This window comes from Orbicella faveolata, unplaced genomic scaffold (genome assembly GCF_042242905.1).
Source record: "Orbicella faveolata isolate gen_17 unplaced genomic scaffold, um_ofav_v1 contig_36, whole genome shotgun sequence".
NCBI classification, from domain to species: Eukaryota; Metazoa; Cnidaria; class Anthozoa; order Scleractinia; family Merulinidae; genus Orbicella; species Orbicella faveolata.
In genome coordinates, this window is record NW_028301565.1 from 12692109 (window position 1) to 12713004 (window position 20896).

The window sequence follows — 20896 nt, forward strand, 5'->3', positions numbered from 1 at the left end:
TACAAATCGTTAGCCCTGACTAGGGCAATAGTGAGTTGGCTTGGTCGGCACCTAGTGTAAGGAAACTGACATACCTCCCAATGAGCCTGAACCACGGCAGAGCGTCGTAAAAAGGATCAACAGTGTCGAAGGAGATTTTGGTGTTAGATTCTGCAGCAGTGTCATACATGAAGCGCATGTCCTCCAGTCGATCCCTAAACATTAAAACATGACTACCTCAGCTGCGAGTCCTCAACTATTCACACACTGTACCACTGGAACAACATGAGCTTCGCGCCGCGCCAAATATCGCTTTACTGTACATTTGGATCTTAATCAAAGACAAGGGCATAAATACATGTACAATCCAGGCTTTACACAAGGTCAAATAAGAAGAGAACGAGTCTTTCGTAGAGCTTTGACAAAAACGTTGAACAATAGGTCTGCAACGGATTCTAAAAGCACTGAAAACCCTTGAGCAATCAAAGTGATATAACTGATTAGAGACGAATCAAAACTGAAGTGATCTTCTTGCAATAAGTAATTTTAAAGACAGCCTTTGTTACAATCTTTGATGTGTAGCAAAAGTGGTCTTTCATCCACTGCTAGACAGCGTTAAACTTTTAAAAGCAATGCAAGGAGTATAAAGGATGATAATGGAGAATAATGGAAATAATGGAAAACAAGTCAAAATGAGTGAGGAGGACGTTGATGCTGATCTTCGAGATCATGTACTTTTGACTGCATTCTTACCGTAGTTTGCCAAGGGACCAGTAATGTGAGGCGCCATTTTTCATGTCTTTGACTTCAACGGCGAGTACCGCGGGGTTGTCCTTGTGCCTGACGTCACTCAGAAGAAAGGATGGGAGGGGAGTGTAGAGTGTGTCTGTTAACAACGTGAATTGGAACTCCACCTGCAAAACAGTGAGGCAAACTGTTGACCTCTCCAGCAGTCTCTGCTTGGCTTCTTTTACAGGGCTTAGGCGCGTTGGGAGATCAGCGTTTGAAAATCAAATCTAGGAAGGGTTTCATGATTTTTTAGTTTCAATATGCTAGAGACAATTTAACCAATATCTCAAAAAGCAACCATGTTAAAATTTGTTAAGAACATAATCAAACCAGCGAAAACGCTCCACAGAGCTGCCACGTTCGACTGAATAAGACAGCGAATGAAAGAAACAATGATCATGGCCGGAGGAAGCTAACTGATGAATGTTCAACAACGATATCAAGGGTCACTATTCTACCTTTTTCCTCAACTCCACACTGATGGCATTTGCTTCTTTCAACAGCACTGCATGACTCAACAAGTCGTCCTAAAATGTTAACAGTCAGTGGGTATGTATTCAGTTGCTGACAAATTGACCACGCAACTTGTTTACAAAGGCTCAAGCCCGACACCAGACAAAACTCGTAGATGAGGGCACTGATTTAAAGGAAACTCCAGGGAGTGTGATCGTGTAACTGGTCTGGGATAATTATGGCGTACACGTCCGGAACATTTGCTAAAATCCCTACCTTTAAAAGTTAACACAGGAACCCTATGAACACCCTTAAACCGTCTCTAGTCTCTAAGTCCTCGTACGCCATTTCGGAGTTACCTTGTGCCTCTGCTCCCAAACAAGTACTCGTGCAAATCCTTTCATATGAAAATGAGTTTGATTTGCATGAAAATCAACCTGTAGGAGAAACGCATTTTCATGTGAATGGATTTGCTCAAAGACTCGCTTTGACACAGTGGCAAAAGGCAAATCGGAAACGGCCTGCTGTGAATGGCTGAGTGTTATAACTGTTGTCAACTGAGCGATGTCTTTTAGTTTAGCATCAGTAAAGAAACAAAGAGCTGCAACGGAATGAACGGCTTGACACAAACCCTAAATGACGTGCACAGGTAACACTTCCACTTGTCCACCACCACCTCCGCCAGGTTGAGCTCACGCTCGGTCAGCGGGCTCTCGCCTTAAGATAGTAGAATACATGTTATATACCACTCCATTTACAACTAAAATGTCGAACCTTTTTATAAAGAAATACAAAACTTACGTATGCAGAATTAAAACAAATAGACGTATTGAAACCAAAATAAAAGCACATTTAAAAACGTCGTTTCAGAGAGTTTTAAGATTTGTTCCTCTCTAAGCGCGAAGTTGGCAACAGAAAATTGGGCTCCTGCCATGTATTTCACTCCTTTCACGGCCTACACGGGGAGGCTAAACCCGAAAGAGGTACCTCTTTCAGCCTTCAGGTATATGAAGGGTAAGGATTTCACAAGTTGAGGTACATGAAAGGGTAGGGAAATCGGTCCGCGGTATTGTTTCTTGACCTCATTCCAAGGGTTCAGAAGAGGGATGCAGCGTCCTTTAGTGAAAGGGGTACCTTTTTTCAACAAAAGCTATATGAAAGGGACACCTGATCTATAAAAGGGTAAGGGGTCGGACCGCGGGGCGGAGCCTCCCCGTATAAACGTACAAAACTTTGTCGAGTGCCCCTTTCCCGGAGATTTCACTCTGCAGGCAAACGTAAAGCTACATTCCTTGTCTCCACATTAGTACGAATATTAGCATTCAGCAGACCCATCATTTACGATAAGACTGATGTTGGACGAGTGATTGCTTTTGTGCGCTGTGGATGCTGAGTTTTAGAGTGATAGACCAGATTGAAAAGATGTGAAAGAAATGCTGCTTACTGTCAAAGCTTTCCACATCGATGTCACTGTCCACTGATTCACTGGACGGCACTGAAGTAAGCTCCATCTACATAACAAAACATCACACACGACTCATGCTATGTAAGGTTGTGCTTACTAAAGTAAACGGTGAATTACTAAGAAAACATCGATAAAACCACCACAGGCGGAATCATTATAATTGACAAATATAAAACTGCCGCTTCATGTTAACATACACGTAAGAGAATAAGAGTGTGTGTAAGAACATCGGTAGAATGTGTGCAGATCATAATACATACTGATCTATAGGAGGTTTTAGCCAACCCAGACTCTGTTTCATTACTTCGTGAAGTTTATAATCACATAAACGACAGTTTTATATTTCTTTAATTCAAACTAAGTGAGGAATTTAACGTGACTTCACACCTGAGTTTACATACTTCTTGCATCTAGTTATCTATCCCATCACAATTCGTGTGGTATACTCTGTTTCTCATAATTTTATAAGTTCACAACACATTCGAAAGTTCACGTTAACCTCGCGTCACCACTAATTAGTGATTTAATGACTTACTTTGCATCAATTACTTTGTTAGTTTTGCGCCTGTTAAATACGGCTTTCTGAGCTATTTTAACAGGTAAAAAGTTTGAACCAACTAAGTAATCACACAGATAAATTTACGTACAATTGATCGTTAACTGTCACTTATCACTAGTTCATTACGAAAAAAATTAAACAAAACAAAAAATGTTGCGAGAAAGTGGAAAATGAGGGTTAAGACGGAAGCTGCATGGTGTGCAGCTGATTAACTGCGTATCACTTGCAAGTCCCAAAACAGATCAGTATCTCACGTCTTCTTCTTACAAAATAGTCAACAGAGCAGTTTTCATGCCGTAAAATCAAACACAAAGCCTATTACAACATCTATTTGCAAGAAAAGATTAGACAAAATAAGAATTCGAATTACCAATTGACGTGAACCCGAAGCAAAGCAAACCATCCCGAATTAACTTCGACAATCAAATGAAAACCGCTCAATATCGCACCGTTATGTATTAATTATTGACACAGTATTTTCAGAGCTAACATCAAAATGAGTTCACACTGTGAACCCATTTTGATGTTATTTTAAGCAGTCAGGAAGAATTTAATGAATATAGCTCGGGACTTACATGTAAAGTGTGCATTTGTGCAAATGAATTAAGAAAGTAAAACGTGAACAGAAAACAAAATTAGTGGAGATAACCGACCCCTGTTTTACATGATGTACGTCACGTCAAAAAAAAAAAAAACAATGAAAGTCTCGTGTGGTAGTCGTCCAATCGAAGATCTTGAAAAACCTTAAAAATGTGTTAAGACAACTGCCTACCCATTGCTTATTACAACGTGTTAGCAGAGTTCTTAAATCGAAAGGCTAAGTACCTTAGAATTGCCTTCAGTTGTTGATGCCCGCCGGTGATGTACACGGCAGGAATTCTTGGAAGAAAAGTGAATTTGTGCTGTTTTCGATTGTGGAAAGATCAACATGAGTTTTTTCTTTTTACGTGAAGAACCGTGCAGAGAAACATACTAAAAGATCAAAAAGAGAACAAAAAGTGCAGAGTGGTGGGTTGGGTCCAGGCTTTCATTTTCCAGGGTGTGCAAAAACATGTGTTACTATATCCCAGCCAAGGGTTTAATTGCATTTTTCATTTAATGACAAACTAAAGGAGTTTTTAATGATTCAAATTAAGATTTGTAAAAAAAAATGCAATCAAAATCATTATTTTCAGGGATCACCCTGGTTAATGATGAAACATGTTAATTTTTACCTCAGAATCGTTTATCGACACTTTGTACAATTGCACATAAAACGTTTTAAGTATTTGAATAAAATTTAAGGAGGTCTTTCGTTCTCAGAAATGTTAAGGAGAAGTTTCTGATTTTATGGCGTAATTTGAATTTATTTATGTGCTGAACATTGCAAAAGACAATGAACATATTCGGATTATCTTTCATTCTCTATTTACTTAAACTATCAGAAGGTCCTGGGCTATGAGTCTGGCCTAGTATGAAAGTTTATCTTGTAACAAATAAAAAGGTGCACTTATTTGATTACCTTCCGCTGCAGTTCCTGTAGTCGAGTTTCATAGCTCTGAATAAAGAATTCAACAAAGTTCACAGATAAAGTTTAAGCACAACAAGCAATCAGTTAGTAAGACAATCAGTGCGCTAAAAACACACACAAGAGTAACATTACCACTCTCTGTTGTTCTAGAAGCAAGTCAGCTTGATCTTTTTCTTTCTTAATTTGCTCCTCAAGTTCGAGAACCCTGAAGAAAAGCATTACAGTGTCCGTTTAAAATGAAAAGTCCCCACAAATATACATGAAAAAACAATCACCAGCAGTGATACAGTTTTACTTAAGTAGAGGAGGCACGGTGGCCTCATGGTCAGTGCGCTCGACTCCCGAGCGAGTCGTCCGGGTTCGAGCCCTGACCGGAGGCGTTGTGTTGTGTTCTTGGGTAAGACACAGTGCCTCTCTCCACCCAGGTGTATAAATGGGTACCGGCGAACTAAATGCTGGGGGCTAACCTTGCGATGGACTAGCATCCCATCCAGGGGGGAGTAGAAAAACCCCTAGTCGCTTCATGCTACTGAAACCGGGTTAAGCTCCGGCCTGATGAGCCTCTTGGCTCCTATGCAGACTTAAACTATTAATTTCCCATAACGATTACAAAACACTCCACCTTTCATTCATTTCTTTAACATCCCATCCTTGCTCTCTTAGGAGTTCCAACACGGCAAATGACCAGTCTACAGGCTCTTCACCTTTCGCCTCATTTTTTCCTACAGAAACAACCGCAATAAACTTTTATTTAATGCCAGTCCTTCTGTATATTTCCTTGGAACTGACTCACTTAATATTGTTAGTATAATTTTCTTTGGTTAACTTCTCTTCAGAGATAGTAGTATATTAGTGCTAGCTGGCAGTATTATCTTGTACATGTACTATCAAAGTTGTATCAAACCCCTCACCTTTAAAGGCTTTTCTTTTAAGTAGTGTTATTCTTAGGGAGGGAGGGGTTATTATAAGAATGTGGGACTTAATGCAGCTTTTCAAAACTTTGTTTTTTTTTTTATAGATGATTGACGAATAACTTGATATTGGTCATAAGTGCAATATCACGAAAAATCCACGTCCATCTCACATTTAAGTAAACATGGCTGGCAACTGATACTAAGAGCCTGTCCACACTATGCCGGAGAAATTTGAAAAAGCAACTTTCTTTCCCACGATTAGGCTTACCGTCCACACTAATCCCTCACCAAAACAGAGCTTTTCGAAAACGCTCTTCAAATTAGAGGAATTTGAAAACGGAGTTTTTCGAAAACAGTGACAATGAAGTTATGATAATCCTGTGATTTCCCTGCCCGAGGTTTCCTACACAAATCTAAACTGACGGGTGATTATTGCGTTTTCAAATTTCTCAGGCGTAGTGTGGAAGGAAAACATTTGATGCGTTTTGCGGACGGGACCTAAAAGAGGGAACAGACATTAACGTACCATTGATGTCTTCCAGAAGATTTCCTCGGGACTGACGAATCCGCTCCTCGCGGGCTGGTGATAAAGCAAATAAAACATCAAGCTTTCTTGCCAAGTTTCTCGTCAACGAAACAAAAATCACGTGAAACAATCAAACAGCATACCTTGATCAGGATAATTAAATCTGAATACGTGATTGTTTCCAAGAATAATGCGAGCCCCTGAAAAATGGAACATTGAATGAAATTAAGTTCCAGCCATCCCTTTCTGACAACTAGAAATTCATGAACAATCTAGTGTGTCTTCATTCCAACACTCACCTGATCTCAACACTGTGGATTCTGTGACCAACTTTCCGTTGACAAATGTACGGCTGTTCTCGCACGGAATTATTTTTACTACACCTACAGATAACAACACAAAGCTAAGATTAACATCTTCAATAACAATAGCATCACCAACAACAAAGTACTGTACATGCACACGTACTACATTAACTTTGAATTCAATGATTTGTGGGTATCGGGAAGGCGTTCCACAACTTTTGGAAAGTAGAATCTGCCTTGAAGAACGAAGCAGGCCGCCAATATTAGAGCTAAAGATACTGTGTAAATTCCCCGACAAATGCGACGTGAATATGAGCTCAACAACATGAAGGGTTCACTTGCCTTGATTATGTTCTAAGAGACAGTGCTCATCAAGGATATTCTCGCCACTCAGCTGGATATCTTGATGACTTTTTGCTCTGGCTTGGCCGACCCTACAGCATAAACATAACAGTCACGAAAATAACGTACCGAAGCAATTGCGTCGCTATAAATCAACTTAAGTTCAGTTCAATCCATTGCTTGACATTTTAATGGAATTTGGGAGCTTTGGCCAGCCCTTGTACTGCTTTGCAGTACAAAAAGCTAAAACTCTCTTAGTTTTAAGTTAAAACTAAGAGAGTGTAAAGAGAGTTTTCCCAAAAAAGGTCTTATTCCCAACGTAATCCCCACAAAGCTTTATTTACAGCGGTTTCAGAAATCCCAGGATGGTCTAGAAACAGCCAGTCCCGTGACGCGGAGTTTGCCATCGTGGACAGCCCTTACACGTATCTTCTCCCTCCACGAAAACATCCACGCCACGCGCGTAGTAACATTATCCTCCAAAAAACAAGTACCATGTCTATTTATATATTGAGAGGGATAACCTCGCAATAATAAGACCTATTTGGGCGATTAGAACATCTCTATAATGATATTTTACAAACTCACGACTTCCGAAAGTTATGAACGTCAGATTTGACATTCAAAGAATGTCCATCAAAAAACAACTAGCTAACAAGAAGTAAGTTGGTAGTTCAGAGTTATAATTTGAGTTACAAACAGTTTATGTACCTTGTCACTCCATCCTTCACGTAGTAAAGAAGGCATTCAGACATCAAGGGATCTTCATTCAAATTCACTAAATGAGGACTCTGAAAGAAATTCAAGCAATACAAACAGCTTCCGTGTTGCTCAATTTTGGTGTTGTGCTGTCCTTTGTAGTGACAATAACGTATCAAGTCATGAAGAATAGTCATTAGACGTTTTGGCACACAGTATCAGTATATATAATGATAAGTCTTACAGTATTTTAACAAGCCAGCAGAGTAAGTCATTCAGCAGCACATCACAGAAATGTAGAGCAATACTTAACACTTAAATGTCTAGTACTTAAAAGATTTAATAAGCCATGACTTTGAACTGCGTTTATGTAAACACTTGAATCATATTGCAGGAACTGTGTTCATAACCTACCCTTCTTGGCTGAAAAAGTCCAACTGTATGACCATCAACACCAATAGCAACACCCATTTCAGCTAGCATTGCCTCTCTGCAAAATTAATAAAATGAAATCTTTTCACGCGTTTTGTCACCATCTGTAATTATCTCTTTGAGGTTTATAATGTAACCTAAAAACAGCCCCTTAAGTTTGTGGTGAAAGGTTCCAAGAAATGTTTAGAACCTTTTGATGATCACTAAAGACGTTCATGAGAAGGAGAAAGATGTCTGAGATTAGATGACCTGAAACCAATAAGGTGGAAAAGAATGGGATGATGCCACAATTTTCATCTATTTCAACAGTACTACCTCTTAGCTAGTTTACTGTAACAAACCTGAACAGTAGCTAATTCAAACACTTTAAAGAATCATAAATTGTTTTATCTATTCTAACCTCTCCTGCTTGATGGCTTCTGTTTTCCTTAGCTTCTCTTCCCAGGTTTCATTGAGCTCAGCTATAAGTTTCTCTGATACCTATAATTCAATATAATACCACACGTCTGTATAGAAACGGAAGTAGCAAATTTAGGTGGACCTATTAACTGCATCCACAAACTACAGAATAAGTCCAGTAGCTGTTACAGGAGTAGTTATGTGTTACTATCAACTAAAGGTTGATAATCTGATTATACAGATGTACTACAGGCCAGGCATTTATTCTAAATGCTACATCAATGACGTGACAAGCTCTGTGAGGCCATTGACTGAAGCATGGGGACATGTTGGGCTCCAACAATATGGCTGGTACCTCTTTCAACACAGGTTCCTTGTCAGCAAGTGCACCTTAAGGTCAAGGTATTGTACCAAGGTGCTTTTTTGGCCCAATTTCTATTGGTAGATAACACTGCACCCAGTGAAGAACAATGAACTAAATGCTTCTCAGGTCATTTCACATCACGAAAACCTGAAGTGCCTCCAGAGAGAGTTGAAGTAAACTTTTGTCCAACTCTTATCCAGTGAGCACACATCAACTCTCGTACCCATCTGAACTGGCCTTAATCTTCTAGTACAGCTGTACAGTATCTGTAACTCTCCTCAGGTAATTGAGTTTTTTATCAGATCTGTTGTTCTCTTGACCTGAGTTTTTATGAGGATTAAAGAGTTCAGAGAGAATCCAACCTTAAGCCTCTCTAGGGTTCCATCCTGGAATTCCTGGCTATACCTTCTTGGCAAGTGAGTGGAACCCTGCTTTAACACAGCTGAAAATGAAAATGTTGTTGAATGTTTATACTGTTGTCAATGCGCTTAGCTACACCTAGCTACTGTAGTTCACAGACACGCCACTTAAACTGAGCAAAACAAATATTAATATCAACTAAACAAAATACGCTTAAAACTCCCAACTGGCAAGAGGCAGACCAGTTGGCTATTTGCATGACCAAAGAGTTCAACTACAGTCTACCGAGAACTCTAGCTAAGTGGGTAGAGAGGGACTTGCACCCATGACCTGCGGATTTCAAGTCTGGTGTCCTAACCACTTGGCCACACTGCCTCCCCAAGAAACGAAGTATGCACTAGTCAAAAAACCTGATGGAAAAGAGTCTTCAAGGAAAGAAGATAAAGTTACAAGAAAAATGTTTTTAAAGAAACAAAAATAAGTATAAATGGGCACTACATATGTAAATGAAACGAATAAATAAAAGGAGGAGCAAAGACATGCTGAGTGATTTTCAACTTACATTGCAGATCATCAGGATTGTAGCCTTCGTTGACAAGAAGCTCCTTTAGCTTTGACACTTCTTCTTTTAATTCTCTAATAATCTAGATTGGAAAAGATGTTTCCTTTGGATGATTCTTTGCAACTTTGACATAAGGTTATTGAAAACATTTTCAGAATGAAACTATTGATTTTAAAAAAATTGAATAGGGTTCCATAAGTTCACAGTTCCCCACATGTTGGAGATTAGACATATGAAAGAGTCAGTTCAAATTTCTGTTCACAGGCTTACCATCTTCTGTTTGTGAGCTAAACTGTGCTTTTCATTGACTGTGTCAGCTAACCTAACCTTTCTAAACCAGGTAATATGGGGGGAGGGGCTTTTAAAACTGATTCATGTAAAATGAATATAAGCATTAACAGGAAGTTGTTCTCTCTTGGTCTGGATTGATTTGTCAACTTAAGAACTTGAGAACAAGCCTTGTTGTCTTGTTCTATCATGAAAACCATCCACACCAAAAAAATTTGGTAGGCCTGTGGCCTGTGTTCTGATTCTTGGTTTAATACATTATTATAAATAGACTTAATTCAATCAGGGATGAGGCTTATTGATCCTAAGAGTGGCATGTGGAATTTTGGTGAAGTCCAGGAGGTACACATGTACTTTGTTATCTGGAGGTTGTTTGACAATACCTTTGCATTAGGATCTTCATTGACAATAGCTTTACAGACAATCTGCTTGGCACGGTCAGCATATCTGTTAGAACATTTAAATAGCAAGAGAGTTAATTAACTAAGATAAATTTGTGTCAATAAAGGAACCCCTTAGAAACATGGCATTCTACATTGTGTCCTTGTTGAATGCATGGATTCAAGATTCTTCTCCCCTACTCACCCTCCTACAGGGAAGAAGAAATGATTAACAGGGCAGAAATCCAACTGTGGCGTGTGGTAAGTAATATATGAAACACAAAAGACATTGTTTGACCACCTTTCCAAACACTGAGAACAGAGTTGAGGAAAATACGACCTGCAGTGGAGTGTTTTGAATGAACCCCGAGGTGTTTGGAAATGTGGTCAAACACTGTCTTGAGTGTTCGATATATCTTCTCGAACAAAACTAAAACTAAGGAGAAAACGGAGAAATAAAATCACAAAATCGTAAAAATCTATACTTATTAAAATCAGATATCCAAACACTGTCACAGTAATGACTTCCTTTGTTTATACTTGATGAATTATACCCAACCTAACACTGGAGGAGATGAAATGAGAGATGAGACTTTAGGAAACAAATGAAAAAGAATGGTTTGAGGAATGTTTTTATTAAATAATAGAACAAAGGAAATCAAAATGGTTGTACCTCAATGTGCTCAATGTTTCCTCAAAATTAATGTCTGCTGGACTAATGGCAGCAATCATGGCTGTCCTTGAATTTCCACCTATTTTGAGATGAAAAAAATACATGTGTCTCAAATCTGGTTACTACATGTAACAGAAAAGTAGGTTTTGATTAGTTCTTGATATAGCTTTGAAACAAGAGAAAAGGAAAAACCTCAGGAACTGTACCTAGATTTTCCTTCAGAAGCCATGTCAGGACGGAGTCTCTGTATGGTATGAAATCTGATCTCCTCCTCTTCCTTTGAGAAGACTGGAAGATAAGAAAATTTGGTACATGTACGTGAGCAAAACCTTTGTTATATCTAGGTTAACATTTTAACAAACAATGACTTGATATTGTCGTCTTGTAGATTGAAGCATCAAGTGCATATGACTTTTTTACACCAACAAAGGTCAGGGATAAAAAAGCATGTTGATGTACATGTGATGTTCCTCTCTTTCTATTTCATGACTGCTTGAATTATTTACAAACAGCAAAGGCAGGGATCCACAAACAATACTTGAATTAAGTCTCATAAAAATAAACATGATACTTTAATATAGAAATTATTATAATAGTATGTAAACTACAAGCATGTTCGGTGACTGGTTTAATTCACTTCATATGGAATTCATAATGGAAGTCAAGCTACATCTATGTCCGCTAAGCATAATCTTATTATAAATCAATGTCTAAATTAAATTAATTACCTGTTCAGCTAGAGCAGAGATCACCTTCCCAAGGGTCGTCAATGATTTGTTGATGTTTGCACCTTCCTGAAACACTCACACAAACCTTGTTAGTCTCAATTAAGTGCAATCCACAAAGTGGTCTATATACTGTACTTGGGAGAAAAGAAATTGGTGTCTGATAGACTTGGATGAAACAATTTAGTTTTCTATACAACCAGAATAACCTCAAATGAACTGCCCTGCTTTAATCTTCCTGATGGATTATAATATGAAACGTCATGCCACACACACCTTGAGTCTCTCCCCTTTAGCACCTGTCGCATCTGCCCTCTCACTACCAGCAAGATCCACCAAACTCAGCTTACTGACCTACATGAAAGATACATAAAAACTTTACATGACAAAGACTGAATACAAGCTGCACATTCTGACTGGCTAGTGCAAGTGCGAATTGTGACAACTTCAAGCTTGTGTACCTTGGCCGATGAAAGGTCTGATAAAGAGTCATGCCTATTAAAATACAGAAGCATATCAGACTTTATCATAATTAAAATAACACATGGACTACAAAAACTAATTTCAATTTAAATTAGACTTCTGCAAAACCATAAAATCATGCCTTGAAAGGTGTGAGCATATATGGGTGTGAAGGTGCCTGCAGTTGAAATTTTATATTATCTATCTATATTATCTATCTATCTATCTATCTATCTATCTATCTATCTATCTATCTATCTATCTATCTATCTATCTATCTATCTATATTATCTATCTATCTATATTATCTATCTATCTATCTATCTATCTATCTATCTATCTATCTATCTATCTATCTATCTATCTATCTATCTATCTATCTATTTATTTATTTATTTATTTATTGATGTACATGTATTCGTCTATTTTATAGTATATTTTTTTTTACATGTGCCCTAATTTGATTCATAGTGCCACGAAAAGAAACAAAAAAATTCACCATCTTCATTCACTTATCACAACAATATTCTTACCTTCGCTGTGTAAACACAATACTGAAAATTGCATGGGATCTACTGCTGGTTTCATTCATGTTAGTGGCAGCCACTGTCCTGTGAATTAGAAAAAAAAGCAAAATAATAAGCCATCAATACAGAACACTAAAAGGAATTTCAAGAAAATAAAAATTTAATCATTATTGTTGTGATAAATAATTTCAACTCAATCTTTACAAATTCTGTATGCTATGTTATCTTGTATATTAACTGCTATATATTCTGTAAGAAATGATCTTGTATATCACCAAGTAAGCTGACATTCAATTAATTTCAAGGTCTTTAACTCTCTATCTTATGACGGAGAAAATTTCTTCTTCTTTGTGACTGACTGAGAGCAGGCCAATAAAATTTAAAAAATTGTTAATTTTAAATTTGCACTACAGTGAGAACTGACGCATGTGTACATGTATTCAAAATTTCCTCAGTCATATATTAATAAATTATTGTATGAAAGCTCAAGCAATTAAGGACTTACACTTCAAGCCATATTTGAAAATTCTTTCAAATTGCGCTCGCCTAAAGGCTGATGTAATTTTGAAAGAATTTGCAAACATCACTTGTATTATAAATCCACAGCACATGGGAAGGGTTATAGTCACACCCCTCTCTGCATGCACTGCAACCTCAGTAGGCACTGCATTCCTTTAAGGCTAAGTTTACAGGACTGTGTACAATTAACAACTGGTTCGTGCTTTAGCATGCATCAGCGTCACATGCATGTGTGAAGTTTAGAGAGCACAAAAGAAGTGTAAGAGTTGCTAAAGGTGCAGCTTGGGGCAACTCTAGCTATGAGTGCTCTCTAAATTAACTTCTCAAGTACATCATAACTTAACAATTGATAATGCACAGCTAAAAGCATGAATCAATTGTTGTTTTTTTAACAGTGGAAATGGCAAAGCAAAGTTGAACCTGCTCACACCATACACATGCATCGTTGTATTGTGATGCACACTTATGTTTTTTTAAAATATGATAGCAGAGCTTTTCTAGCTATGTTGTTATAGTTTAATGAACCAATGAAAGATGTCAAAAAAAAAGCTTCATTTCTTTTATTTCTCACTCTTGCATGACGACTACCACTACCTCTCTACACCAATAATATTAATTATTAATTAACTTACCTGGCTTTGTTGCCTTCATCAATGAGGTCATTTATGTCCTCAAATGAGGTGACAGCAAGTTTGGTCAGGTCCTCTACATATGGTCCTAGCATTGGGTGTTCCCTTTGAAGCAACAATTGAAAACAAAAACATTTACCTGAAACAGACTGTGAAAAACTCCCGTGTACAAGAGAGTACCTACTACTCTAAGGAGATGGGGAAGTTTCTTTATGAGACATCACTGGTAGAAATATTTCAAGGATCTTCAAAGATCTCTGTGACAAACTACAGATGTACATGTATGTGAGCTACAAATGACTGTGAAATTGATGGGAGAGAAGGAGGAATACTTCTTTAAAGTATTAGTCCACAAAATAACTCAACATTAACACTTCTGATGCTGTGGGTACATGTAGCTTACCTCACCCTCAAGTTGTTCTTGGCACTTGGACTTAGTAAATCTCGTACTCTTTCACAGTAGATCTCAAGATAGCTCACCTGATGCCAAACAGATAATTTATGTACATGTATAATTCTTTGAGAAATTAAAGCTGATGCAAGCAGTATTTAACTGATTCAGATGTTAGAAAATTTGCTCTTGAATACCTAGTTTTTGATGAATTATTTGTAATAAATAATAAACATTTTACCAGGTAGACCCAGTAGTTTAAAGTGTTTTTAATACCTCAGCAGATAATGTCATCTCATCACTGTCCTCGCTATCAATCTTTTGAAACAGCTCTTCACAAAGCTACATAAAATTTAATGGAAAATGATAATCAAAGACAAATTAATGGTAAAATATTTACTTTACTTGTTGGGATTAAGTTTTTCTTTCTGTTATTTAAAATCATAGCCAGTTTAGTTAAAATTTTGGGATATAAAATGTAAGACACCTACTTTACATGTAGAACAAAGGCAGAAGTCCTAAAGCTTGTTTCTAGCCATGCTTTGTTTGTTAATTATCAGGAATAGGGTACCAGATAATAATAGGATAATTAGACTACATAAGTGCAGGAACAGGTTGTGTGTCCATCATTTGGAGATTCAATGCATTGTTAATCTTTGAACTACATGACAAATCTCTCACCTGTGGTATAATTCCTTTCTGGTCAGCCTCCTGTTTACCCATCATTGTATAAGACTTTCCTGAGCCTGTCTGGCCATATGCAAATATACAGATGTTGTACCTGAAGGCAGAATACAGATTCATGCTGATGAGACAGAACTTACATGTATGTTTCTTATATGGCCTTTTGGCCACATACAAAATTACCTTTAAGTTGAAAGAAACCTGAAAATATTGGTTTACTAGATAGAAAAACACCAAAGAGATAATAAACCTAGAGGGATCGAGGATGGTTAAGGAAGTAGTGGATTAACATGGATGACAAACACAGAAATTGAAAATTTAGGGTAAACTGCAAACCATGACATAGCTCTTTTAAGTACCAGATATTGGACCAAAAACCTCAACAAGTTAAGTGCAAAGCATATACTGTATGATAAAATAATGGTAAAACAGGATAATGAAAATGACACTGCAAAAACATACATGTGATACATACCCTTCAAATGCATGTGCCAACATTTCTTTACCAATATCTGCATAAACTTTCTTCTGTGATGCAAAATGGGGATCATCCTAGAAAAATTTAGAGAGGTATAGAAGACAAATTAAGTCAAACTCCTCACTTAGTCTGATGGCTCATGAGAATGTGCCAGTACTGGAATCTGTATTAGAGGAAAACTATTAAGCATTATTTACTGCATCTGATTTTCTTCCCTTGTTCCTCTCTTTTGTTTCAATAAAAATAATTCTAACTAGCCAATAGGGACTAACTCGAAAACGTAATCATAATCGGTCTTTTAGCCTCCAGGCTCTTGTTTTATAATAACTACTTTCCTTTTATCTTTATTAACAGGTATAATCAACTTTTAACGTATCTGCCGTGTAATTTTGTTTGTGAGCCAATAAAGATTATGGTACTATTCAGGGCTTCTGATATTCTGCAATGGTGCGATTTTGCACAATTGACCTAAAATTGTAACAAATCACATAATTCACAAAAAATCCCAAAATTCTTACAAAATAGCACAAATTATTTGAGGAAAAGAGAGGAAAATGTCTAATAGGGTCTTGGATAGCAAAAAATGGGTTGTGCTCCTCTGAGACCTAATAAAACAAGGTTAAACTGCTAAAAAGAAATTGCATAATTTGCTGCAAAATAGACCTTTCTTGCCACATAATGTGCCTTGAAAATTCTGCATACATGTACATGTAATTTCTTAAAAATGTTTGCAGAATATCAGAAGCCCCATAATTATTGTATTGTGTTGTTATAATTGACAGGCCAGAAATGAGGTGCAGTGTACAAGTGCATTAAACTTTAACTGGCTAGTCATCTTGACCAGCAACCATGTGACCATTATTTTCAACCCTGTCCAAGATAGTGGAGTTGCTATTTTAGCCTTTTTTGCATATTAGAAATCTTTACCTCATTATGAGACCAGTAAGAATAATCAAAAGTAAAGCTCTTGGGTTTTTCACTCAGGTTTCTGGGGTTCATGATGGCTGCAAAGAAAAAGGAATAATGAGGGAAGTACCTTACAACTGTACACTGTACACATAACAATATTTATTGCTGGTAAAGAGTGTTTTCGTGATTCGTGAATGGACTAATTTTTTTCCGTGTAATGTGAAATAGCTTGGTTTTTTCTCATGAATCGTGATTTCATTGGTAGTCATGAATCATGATTTTCTAAAAAAGTTCTTCGTGAAATGAGAAATAAGAATTTAATTCATCATAAACTGTGATTTGGTTGTGCGTTTTATTATTTTCGACAGTAATTAACAGTGTTGCATGACCATGACAGGACTATCCTCCCTTTATTGCTTGGCCTCCATGTTCCCTGTCTTTGGTGACCTTTGTTCAGATTTGTTATTTTACCCATTATTTACATCCTGCGTTATTTCAATCTGCCGCTATTTCATAAATGGTGCAAACAGACTAAGGTCAACACGATCTGCATTCTTTACCAAATGTAACTGTTTTGATCAGTTTCTTTTTTAACAGAAGAGAGAAATCACGTTTTCCATTCTCTAGTGCAGCGCATATGGGGATTTGGATATTTTTATCTGGGAGCCTCCATGCAGTTTCTCATTTTTAAGTATCCCACTTGGATGCAACTCAGTACATTACACCAGAGATTTTGGGGACAGCCCTGGAATCAGTGAAAAGAATAACACAGTGGTCCACTTTTTATTTTATACACTCATCATTGTATTATCCGGTACCCTCAACACAAATCCACCTTGAGAATTTTCCAAAGATAAAAACAAAGGCAACCTTCCTTGAGTTCAAATGACCAACTGATGAGGAACTGAGCAAATGCCCATATGGTAAATGCGTTGGACAACACACCGTTCGATAAGATGTCCAACAACTAAGAACAAGGCTTGAACTCTTCCTCTCAACATGTGTACACTGTATCAGACTGCTCTCCACCAGGGAGAACGGTTAGAGTTTGCACCAGAAAATGAATATCAAAATGAGTTTTCAAGAGATAAAGGAAGGTAAGGTGCAGGTGCGGTTTTCTTTTTGCTGCGTGCAGAACATGAAGCAAACAGATGATAAAGACATCTAACAAGGCTGTGCTTTGGGCGTAACTTTAGAAATATCACAAGTTACGTAAGTTTGTGTCATGAAACATGAAATGCCGATTTTATTTCCCATGAATTGTGAAAGGACCAATTTATTTTCTGTGAAACGTGATTTTGACCCCCCCTCCCCCTTAACCGGAGACGAGCGCACTAACCATGAGGCCACCGCGCCTCTGGATCGAGCGGTCCGGGTTCGAGCCCTGGCCGGGGACATTGTGTTGTGTTCTTGGGCAAGACACTTTACTCTCACAGTGCCTCTCTCCACCCAGGTGTATAAATGGGTACCGGCGAACTTAATGCTGGGGGTAACCCTGCGATGGACTAGCATCCCATCCAGGGGGGAGTAGAAATACTCCTAGTCGCTTCATGCTACAGAAACCGGGATAAGCTCCGGCCTGATGGGCCACTTGGCTCGCATGCAGACTTTACCTTTACCCCCTTAACCACCCTCTTTATTGTGACTCCATAAACAAAATAACTGTTTTACATTTTACATAATTTTTATGTGGGATGCTCACCTATCACATACACTGAGGTAATTCCCTCTGACATCATTACTAGTACTTGTGTATTACTAGCACAGGTCAATTTGTTCTTTAGGTCAGAATGACTTCAACCTAGATTAAATTGTTTTAACCTACAATCATGGACAAATTGTGTTGGAAAATGCCAAAAACATGAAATCGTAATCGTAATCCCTACAGAATAAGTGTCAACACCCCCATTCCCCCTTCCAATGTTGGAAAATGGTAAAATACAAACTTGTGTCAGATGAAAGTGTTTTGTCAACATTGCACAGGGGTGGGGAGGGGCAAAATGTGAATAGAATGATTTTTTTCCAACCCTTGTGACCAAGGTTGTAGGTTAAACTTTCCAAACCACTTTATTATATATATATTTTTTCTTCATTTTTTGGGAGTTCTTAAAAAGAACACAAGCACACCACCCACCACACCCCTCCCTCAGTACATTCCGGCCATATATCAAAACATTGTCAAAGCAAAAACCTGTGACACACTCCAGGACATCCATTAAACATTTTGTAGTAAGCAGAATCACCACACTGACATTTTAATACTTGCTACAAATGTCACAAAATATCATTTTGTCACTTTAGAATTGAGAGGTATCAAGTCAGAATTTCCTTGAAGAAAACACAATAATTTTTGTATGCACACCTGTATTTGATATTAAGTATAGCTATACACATATGCAAATCAAAACAGATCATACCAATATTACCTTACAGCAAGATCATATTTACCACAATCTCAAATTAATTTTTTTGAGCCAAATAATAAAAATTGAGTCACAAATGCTTACATATATGTAACTAAGTTATTTTATTTTCCTCTAGTTCCGATAATTTCTCACTGTGAACACATGTAAATTTTAAGAATTTCAGCAAGCATATGATTTGTTAAACGGGATGAAAATAGAATGAAGTTTTTTAAACAAAAATATAAACGTCATTATTTCTAGTACAAAATGTTCAACTCAAAACAACAAAAATATTCCCAAAAAATGTTTAAAACCGCGCATATGCAAATTGACCAGGAGAAATATAAGCTTAGCGAGACTTTCTGACGTTGAAGTGTGGAGAAAACCCAAAAATTCTAGCAAGTGAGCTGTTCATTAGTATCTCAGCTCTAAACGATAATGTTCACGTAACTTTTGGATCGGAAACTAAGGCATTCATACCAATTCAAAAGAAACAGGAAAAAACAGAGGATACAAAATAAACCTATTCCCTGCACCTGTTCACCCACTAATCCTGAGATTGAATAGATAAGATTTAAATTAGTATTGCCACTTTTGACTCACTTGTTGTCGCTCCGTGCATCCCAATTATACATCTGCATCTTCGGTTGTTTTCTCGCGTCGCAAACGGCCTCACTCGTACGCAAACCTTTACAGACGACATTTCTTAAGCTGAGTGAAAGAGCACTGCCATTTTGAGTGTTTGAACGAGTAGCGTTGATGACTTTTGACTCCATTGCATTACATCATTGCCCAGTCGAGCGACATCTGTTGCAGAATATACGAGCCGCCTTTCTCCAACACTTGTCAACTGTATGGCGTTCCTGCAGTCCTCTGGTAGAATGAGGCCAAAACAAAATGGCGCAATAAAGTATTGAACTGATTACATGAAGCGGAAAAGGATTATTTCTTCTGCTTATCGGAAAATCACAAATGAATTCCGCCAAAAATATAAGACTTCGGATCAAAATCACTGAAGAAATTACCACGGTTTTGGTAATAGGGTAAATCCGCTGAACCTGAGGCATGTCCACGTGGGCGCATGTCTGAGGAAACAAATATTCCACGAGTTCTCCACGAGCGTGATATGAGACGGTAGATAGCCAACGAAGCACGTAGCGCCGAGTTGGCTGGATCATCTCACATCCAGCAAGCGCGAGTGGAATAATTGTTTTATTACAATTAGTAATCGTAGATTAAAGAATGCGTTCGAGTTTTGGTCGGTTTGGCATGTTAAAAAAGCAAAAATTCTTTGAACAGCCGAGTTTTGTGCCTGCCTGTTAGGTAGACGTGAAACTGGCCTCCCTCTAGCAGGAGCGAAAACAAATGAATCGATCGCAAAGTACGTGCCGACGAGAGGGTTTGTTCTCGTAATATTAGTTACGACCGGTCAGTGAAAACACGGACTGCAGTTGGTAGGCCGCAGTTAGTCCGCGCAGCCCGCGTTTTATACCTGAGTCCGTGTTTTATACCCAGTGCGTAATGCTAAGTCCGCGTTTTATGCCAAAGTCCGTGTTTTATACCCAGTCCGTAGTCCGCAGTCCGCAGTCCGCAGTCCGCAGTCCGCAGTCCGCAGTCCGCAGTCCGCAGTCCGCAGTCCGCAGTCCGCAGTCCGCAGTCCGCAGTCCGCAGTCCGCAGTCCGCAGTCCGCAGTCCGCAGTCCGCAGTCCGCAGTCCGCAGTCCGCAGTCCGCAGTCCGCAGTCCGCAGTCCGCAGTCCGCAGTCCGCAGTCCGCAGTCCGCAGTCCGCAGTCCGCAGTCCGCAGTCCGCAGTCCGCAGTCCGCAGTCCGCAGTCCGCAGTCCGCAGTCCGCAGTCCGCAGTCCGCAGTCCGCCGTCCGCAGTCTGCAATCCACAGTCTGCAGTCTGCAGTCCGCAGTCCGCAGTCTATATTTTACACTGACTGTGTAAATGGACACAAACGATGCCTGTTCCGTCGGTATGCGAGACGACCTGCTTTTCTTACCAAAACTAGGACAATTATTCTGTTTACGAACACGACTTTGAATCGCCTTGGCTTTGGGAAACAGCTACAGGGCATTTTCACTTCCGAACATAGGCGTGCGGGCCGCGGAGCCGGGGGTGCAGCCCCTCCCCCCCCCCCCCCCCCTCCCCCAGTTACAGAAATTTT

The 20896-nt window shown here is 38.6% G+C and overlaps 1 protein-coding gene across 2 annotated transcripts in view; it reads right to left on the reverse strand.

Moving 5' to 3' along the window:
- The window catches only part of LOC110064199 (kinesin-like protein unc-104), a 34327-nt gene extending 14563 nt beyond the window's left edge, over window positions 1-19764 (reverse strand). For both annotated transcript variants that reach the window (XM_089274590.1, XM_089274589.1), the window contains exons 1-31: window positions 19332-19764; window positions 16342-16418; window positions 15412-15488; window positions 14934-15033; window positions 14529-14594; window positions 14265-14341; window positions 13865-13966; window positions 12720-12797; window positions 12186-12219; window positions 12001-12078; window positions 11728-11793; window positions 11206-11287; window positions 11000-11078; window positions 10330-10393; window positions 9659-9740; window positions 9099-9178; window positions 8374-8453; window positions 7956-8031; window positions 7554-7633; window positions 6843-6934; window positions 6495-6578; window positions 6339-6395; window positions 6196-6249; window positions 5378-5477; window positions 4888-4960; window positions 4747-4782; window positions 2666-2732; window positions 1853-1938; window positions 1227-1295; window positions 733-893; window positions 75-194 (exon numbers count right to left, since the gene is read on the reverse strand). In XM_089274590.1, the coding sequence (XP_089130716.1) occupies window positions 75-194; window positions 733-893; window positions 1227-1295; window positions 1853-1938; window positions 2666-2732; window positions 4747-4782; window positions 4888-4960; window positions 5378-5477; window positions 6196-6249; window positions 6339-6395; window positions 6495-6578; window positions 6843-6934; window positions 7554-7633; window positions 7956-8031; window positions 8374-8453; window positions 9099-9178; window positions 9659-9740; window positions 10330-10393; window positions 11000-11078; window positions 11206-11287; window positions 11728-11793; window positions 12001-12078; window positions 12186-12219; window positions 12720-12797; window positions 13865-13966; window positions 14265-14341; window positions 14529-14594; window positions 14934-15033; window positions 15412-15488; window positions 16342-16418; window positions 19332-19431 (2477 nt within the window). In that variant the 5' untranslated portion in view covers window positions 19432-19764. The remainder of the gene's footprint in view (window positions 1-74; window positions 195-732; window positions 894-1226; window positions 1296-1852; window positions 1939-2665; window positions 2733-4746; window positions 4783-4887; window positions 4961-5377; window positions 5478-6195; window positions 6250-6338; window positions 6396-6494; window positions 6579-6842; window positions 6935-7553; window positions 7634-7955; window positions 8032-8373; window positions 8454-9098; window positions 9179-9658; window positions 9741-10329; window positions 10394-10999; window positions 11079-11205; window positions 11288-11727; window positions 11794-12000; window positions 12079-12185; window positions 12220-12719; window positions 12798-13864; window positions 13967-14264; window positions 14342-14528; window positions 14595-14933; window positions 15034-15411; window positions 15489-16341; window positions 16419-19331) is intronic.
- Window positions 19765-20896: the final 1132 nt, after the last annotated feature.